A 6137-nucleotide genomic window follows, 5' to 3' on the forward strand; every position below is an offset into this window, starting at 1 on the left:
AAATGTAGCGCCTTTCAAACCAAAACCAAACCCAAAGCAACGCTTTAATGAAAACATTCTGGATGAAAAAGATACTCAAGTTATCTGGTGGTCTCGGGACTACATTGTTCCTGTTCATAACCAACACTGCGGGCGCTTGTCGCGTCTGTGTCGTCAAGCCGGCACGGTCTGGTGAGGCAGGATGTGAAATGATTAGCCCGAGTGTGTCAAGTGTTGAAGGGGTTCGCAGGACGGGAAGGGGACACGGACAGGCGAGACTGTAACCGGCGGTGGCTGTGAAGCGGAGGAGAGAGCCCGAGTTCCTAGCGCAACAGCGCGGTCCCGAGAGGAGTTGACCGGTGAAGGGAGGGTATCTCCGGCCAAGGAAACAACTTCAACAAAGGCATCGGTCGGAAGGCGCTGTTTAGGCAAAGTGTATCCTGAGTAAGATAAAAGAGCCCCAAATGTAACCTTGAAAACTGCAACGGAGACAAGGTAGGCAGAAAGGGAGCTGGACAATGAGAGAAGGGGGAGAAACGGGGAGGAGACCCCCAGCCACCAAGGGGACCACCGTGCAAGAGTCTGCAGAGGCCGACAGGGCAAGGTCCTCGGGGCTGGGTAGCGGGGAGGTCTGTTACCCTGGCTGGTGGGGGGAGGGCAGCAACTGGGCTTTTGGTCTGAGGGGTTCTCTGGAGCTGGTAATCTTGGAGGCAAAGAAAGCACTGGAGCTTAAGGGGTGCGGTTTTCTGACTGGGGGAATATTTGAACGTGTTAATATGGCAAGGAACCACCAGGGAGGCCAAAAAGGGGTCTTGTGGATGGAGGAGAGGCAACAAGGATTTGCCCCAGATCAGGGAGATACAGGTCTCTCGGAGGCCAGGGGAAAGGGGGCCGAGGGACAGGGGACAGGAGTCCAGAAGCTTTGTGCTGAGCAACAGGCTTAGGATTAGTGAGGCTGTAGACACCAGATAGACCCAAAAGGGAGCTCTCCCCAGGACAGAAAGGACATGTCGCAATTCTCCACAGTAGGAGGCAAGCCTCTTTAAGTCTGCGGTGTCTGTGTGCCCTTCTGACTTTCTTACACATTCTCCCAACTTCTCAGCTCTTTTTGAAGAGACAAATGCTTTCAAATGTATTTTCCTGAAATGTAAACTTGGTAAATATTACTTGGTTGACCTTGCTTTTGTGCTATTTAGTATTAGGCCACTTATTCTGCATTTTTCTTCTCCACTATCATCTTGCTCTGGAGTTCCATTAACCCAATGCTTTTTACTGGGGACAAGTACTTTTTCCTCACAGGTGTATGGCTTAGGGTACTCAATGCCATAGAAGAAATATTGGGCATCTTCCTGGAGCATAAGTTTTACATGAAGATTATTAGTAAAAAATATCTTAAGATTAAAATACAGTAGAAGGGTGCCTGGGTGGCTCAGTCAGTTGATTTCGTCTAAGGTCATGATCCCAGGGTTGTGGGATTGATCCCCACATCAGGCTCTGCGCTGAGCATGGAGCCTGCTTAAAATTTTCTCTCTCAAAAAAAGTAGAGTATATGTAAGCATTTTAAATATTTGAGGTTTTTGAGATGGCTTGTACAGATGTAAGGTGGAACCCACATAACTCCACCTACCAGAGACCTAGGCACTCTTAGACGATTCCCTTTTGCTCACTTTCCCTGGTATCAAGTTCTGAGAATTCTACTTTGGAACATCATCTATCCAACAGCCTCTTTTCCTCACCCAGCTCAGTTTAAGTCTTAGGACCAGTCTTTGAACCAGTCTGTCTCTTTCGCTCTAATCTTTCCCCTTACAGTCCATTATGTAATTACATAATTCTTTTAAAAAGTGTAACCCACCACCACTTACAGTATAATTTCCACCTGTTTCCTTAAAAAATTCTTTTTAATGTTTGTTTATTTTTGAGAGAGAGAAAGCAGGGAAGGGGCAGAGAGAGAGGAAGCCAGAGAGTCTTTAGCAGGCTCCAGGCTCTGAGCTGTCAGCACAGAGCCTGATGTGAGGCTCGAACTCACAAGCCGTGAGACCATAACCTGAGCTCAAGTCAGATACTTAAACTGAGCCACCCAGGCACCCCTATTTCCACCTGTTTCTTTACCTGAGCTCCACTCATGTTCAGAATGTCCCAACAGTCCTCATCGGCTTGCAGAACCCCTTGGTTATGCTTCTTTTTATCCAATTTTTGGGATTTTTTTCATTCTTGCCTTTACCTGGAATGCCTTTTCTACAATCCTTGTCTATTGGCCTGGAAACTATTCCTTTAAGATTCAGTTCTAGCACCATCTAGTATCTTCTGGGAAGTTATCCTTATTTCTCCCCCACCCATGTGCTTCTCTGTTTGCTATGAAGGCAGCTGTGCATACCTCCCTTACTAAATATGAGCACTGATGGGATAGGCAGTGCTTGTGGTTACTGCTGAAACTCTGTGCTTGTATAATACACATATTAACTGAAGCTGAAATATGCTCCAAATCTCTTTCTAGGAGCCAGGAAACTGAAATATGTAACTCAATGTTTCTTCAGGTCAAAATCTAGGTTCATAGTTTATTAATAAACAGCAACAAAACTCAAACTCTCCAACTCAAATGCACAGTATGAGGAACTCTACAATTTCATCACTATCAGATTTTATTAACTCAGTCCTATTGAATATACTCTAGAATACAGGATAAAAGAAAAAGTGACACAGAATTTTCAAGTTTTATTTTTATGTGTCAACATTCTTACTATTTAATCTGATAAGGTCTGACCCCAATCAGACTGTTGATTATTTCCATTTGCAACTGGTTAAATCAAAGAAAAAATTTTTAATTAACTCTTAATATATCCCACCAAAAATAAATATTCACTGATTTTTGGCAGTCTTCTTTGTTTTAAGATATCAAAAGGTTTTTTCCTCCCCAAATAAAGATTCTAAGATAAATTCAAGATTCCGTTGAATGAAAAAAAGATACATCTTCTAAAACAGCGAGCTTACAAAACAATGCAGGGGATTACTAGGTATACTTCCTGTAAGAGGGAAGTATGTCCAATGAAAAGGAAATTTGAAACATGGCCTTAAACTCATGGAAAATTTTAACAAGGCCTTTACTTCATTTACTTTTAGCTATTCCATAAATACCAGAAGAGAAACTGGACAGTTTGTAATGAAATTTAGAAACATTTCTTTTTCTATAAAGCAAACTTATAAATCTTTCCCTTTGGCTCCTTCTAATCTTCCTTCACTGTGCTGAAGAGCTATTCAGTTCTTCTAGATTTTTGGTTTGGCAGGTGGTTTCCAAGCTGACTGGGCTTTCCAGGTAGGTAGTTCCTGCACAGGGTTTTCCGGTCACTGGATCTATCACTTGTCCGACTTTGAAAATGATTTCGGCCAGTTCATGTTTCACATGCTTTGTTCGTGGCACAGGTAGAGCTTTGAGAAGCACGATATCCCCAACTGTGCACTGCTGAAGAGCATCATGGGCAAAGTAGGTTTTTCGTTTATTAAAATACTGTTGAGAGAAGTAGGAACAAATCAGTAGTTCCCATCTGTGATCTGACAATGCAGCATAGAATATAAAAAGTAATGCACAGAAAATGAGCTGGGACTTGGGAAAAAAAGAAAATACACTTTAGGAGGCTTCCAATACAAAAATTAGCTGCTTAATTTCTGGAAAACAGCAATGACTTTCCCAGAGTGGACCATGGAGTGAACTCTCCAGCCTACTACCTTCAGGATCTTTGTCTATTAATCATCATCCTTCTCTACACTATTTAAACACTTCCTTCCTAGTGGAGCCTTCTCTCCAGCCTACCAACATGCTACTCTCACTACTAGCTATGTGATGTGGGACAAGTCACTTAATCACTCTAAGCTTAGTTTTTTTACAACATAAAATGAGGCTCCAATGTCTGTACCTCTAAAGTTATCCAGATAATTAAATGTTCTAAATATATACACCACACTTAGCTCCATGCCTGGCTCAAAGTACTGCAAACAAGCCACAGATACTCGTAACAACCCTGCTGCAGAAGGTGCTCTCATTGTACACATGAGAAAACAGGCTCTGGAGTTTGCTAATGTGCGCAGCTCGTAAACAACAGTCAAAAATCACCTAAGGTCTTCTGACTCTTAGGCCAATGATTAGGCTGTCACTCTTCAGCTTGCTCCTGTATTGTTGTTAATAAAAGACCACTTTATTCTGCTCTTTAACTCATCTGGAGACCCTTTCCCTTAACCCTGTCACCTCTGCTCCTATGTTTTTGATCCTAGATAACAAAGAGCATTTCTACCTACCTGTGTGCCCAACTTTGTATGCAGAACTCTCCTTGGCACTTTCCCCGCCCTCTCTTCCACATCTAACAAATCAAGGACCCTGTCCCTTCTTTCTGAAATCCACTTTTCCCACTCCATTCCAATTGCTTCAAGGACTGTCCAGGTTCTTATCATTTCCATTCTAGAGTTTTGCAATAGCCTTCTTACCCATTTCCTTACCTCCCGACCTCATCTCTATCTGTAGGTTTCCAAATCTGTCTTTCCTTTGCTTATACGATGAAATCCAAAACTACTACATAAAAGGCCTTTCTCAGCCCAGCTTCCACTGTTCTCGCATTCACTCAAAACAGCCAATGCCTACTTAGGGTCAAGCTCTGGGCTCAACCTTGCCAAACTACTTCTTCCTGTACAATGTCATGCCCTATAAGGCTAAAAAAAACTTCCACATACCACTCATCATGGGGAGAATGACTCCCCCAAATGCGGTCCTTTGGATAAAAGCCTTTCTGAGATTCAGCTCAAATGTCTTTGAGGATGCTCTCTTTCAGCAATGTGGAAAGAAAGAAATCAGGTGTCCTGCATTCTGGTCCCAGTACTTTGCACATAGAAGGACTAAAGCAGGTATCAGACTGAGTTGAAATTAACTGTGTGGGCCCTCAGAATTTGAGAATGAACCATGATTCATTCACTTTGTTATACCCACAGATCAGCAGATGCTCAGTGCATCTGTATTGACAGGAAATGGTTTGTCTGCTCAGAACCTGTAACATGTTGATGATTTATCAATGCCATCTGAAAATCGGAACATTCCTCACCTTTAATAAATAGGGATCCAAAACAAGCCTGGTCACTCTCACTTTAGCTGTTTTTTGCATTGCTGTTCCAATCACCTTCCCCACGATCCATTTGGCATGGACGGATGAACGAACTACTGACATCATGTGGCTTTGATCACCTGAAAAACAAATTTCGATGTTTAATATTCTGTTTGTTATGACTCACCAAAGGAATTCTGTTACTAGAACTGAAAGTCAGAAACAGTTTTTGCTGGCCTTCTGGAATCACCACTTAAGCGTCTCACTATTTCCTTAACCCAACCTCCCAGCTTTATACTATTTACAAAGCTGTCATTTTAACCTCTCTAAGCCTCCGTGTCTCCCTGTGCAAAACGGAAATAACAACAGGGTCTACTCACAGAAGTGCTTGGAAGGTTTAACCTATAAGGCGCTCAAGAGCGCGAATAAACGTGGGCTTTTACTGGCGTCCCTTCTTTCTTTCCTTCCGCTGGCTTGCGTCTCCCCAAGGCGCGCAAAAGGCCTTGGGGGAGCAGCCGGGGTGTACTCCTCACCGAAGGAGACCTTGACTTGAGGCTGCTTTCTTGATCAGGTAATGCCGAGTCCATCCCGCCGAGCCTGGGGAAGGCTGGGGGTGACTGATCCTCCCGCCCTGCACAACCCCAGGGTCAGGCAACTCTCCTCGCCTCCAGGCTCTCACCCGGCGACACCTTGCGTCCCCGAATTCACTCTTCGCAACAACGGCGCGGAAACCGCGCTCACCTCCGGATTTTACCTTCCAGACGCGTGTCCTACGGAACGCCCGCCGGAGCGTCGGCGGCCGAAGCGTGATGACGTCAGCCCTTGCAAGGCGCTCCGCCCCGGACCGCTCCTCTCATTGGCCGCGTGTTCTCTTAGCCGTGGGCGGGCGTAAGGGCAGGGCTCCGCCCACTCCCCCTTAAAGAGAACCGTGGAGCCGGGTCACGAGGAGAGTTGTACGACTCCACGCACTGGACGGCTGGAGCGTGGAGCATTACGGTCTTTTATTTAACTATTTCTGTTCGATTTCTTCTTTTCCCGGTAAGCTCCCAGGCCTGGACAAGGCCTTCCAAATCAGAG

The 6137-nt window shown here is 44.7% G+C and overlaps 1 protein-coding gene across 4 annotated transcripts; it reads right to left on the reverse strand.

Annotated features, from left to right (window-relative positions):
- Window positions 1–2514: 2514 nt before the first annotated feature.
- MRPS17 (mitochondrial ribosomal protein S17) lies at window positions 2515–5877 on the reverse strand. 4 transcript variants are annotated; one of them, XM_077777929.1, is made up of 3 exons: window positions 5815–5877; window positions 5061–5200; window positions 2515–3481 (listed from the first exon to the last, which is right to left on the reverse strand). In XM_077777929.1, exons 2-3 carry the CDS (start codon window positions 5184–5186, stop codon window positions 3212–3214), a joined length of 396 nt encoding a protein of 131 aa, XP_077634055.1. In that variant the 5' UTR covers window positions 5187–5200; window positions 5815–5877; the 3' UTR covers window positions 2515–3211. The 4 variants fall into 4 exon arrangements, with proteins under 4 accessions (XP_077634055.1, XP_077634052.1, XP_077634054.1 ...); XM_077777926.1 differs by having other exon boundaries at window positions 5740–5863; XM_077777928.1 differs by having other exon boundaries at window positions 5802–5852.
- Window positions 5878–6137: the final 260 nt, after the last annotated feature.

Source organism: Crocuta crocuta, unplaced genomic scaffold (assembly GCF_008692635.1).
Source record: "Crocuta crocuta isolate KB4526 unplaced genomic scaffold, BGI_CrCroc_1.0 scaffold217, whole genome shotgun sequence".
In the NCBI taxonomy this organism is placed as follows: Eukaryota; Metazoa; Chordata; class Mammalia; order Carnivora; family Hyaenidae; genus Crocuta; species Crocuta crocuta.

Excerpts from the sequence above, each read along its gene's own strand:
- MRPS17 (XM_077777929.1), bottom strand. The coding sequence starts at position 5,186 with ATGATGTCAGTAGTTCGTTCATCCGTCCATGCCAAATGGATCGTGGGG. Across the intron at positions 3,482-5,060 it reads TGGATCCCTATTTATTAAAG|TATTTTAATAAACGAAAAAC; the intron begins GTGAGGAATGTT and ends TTCTCTCAACAG.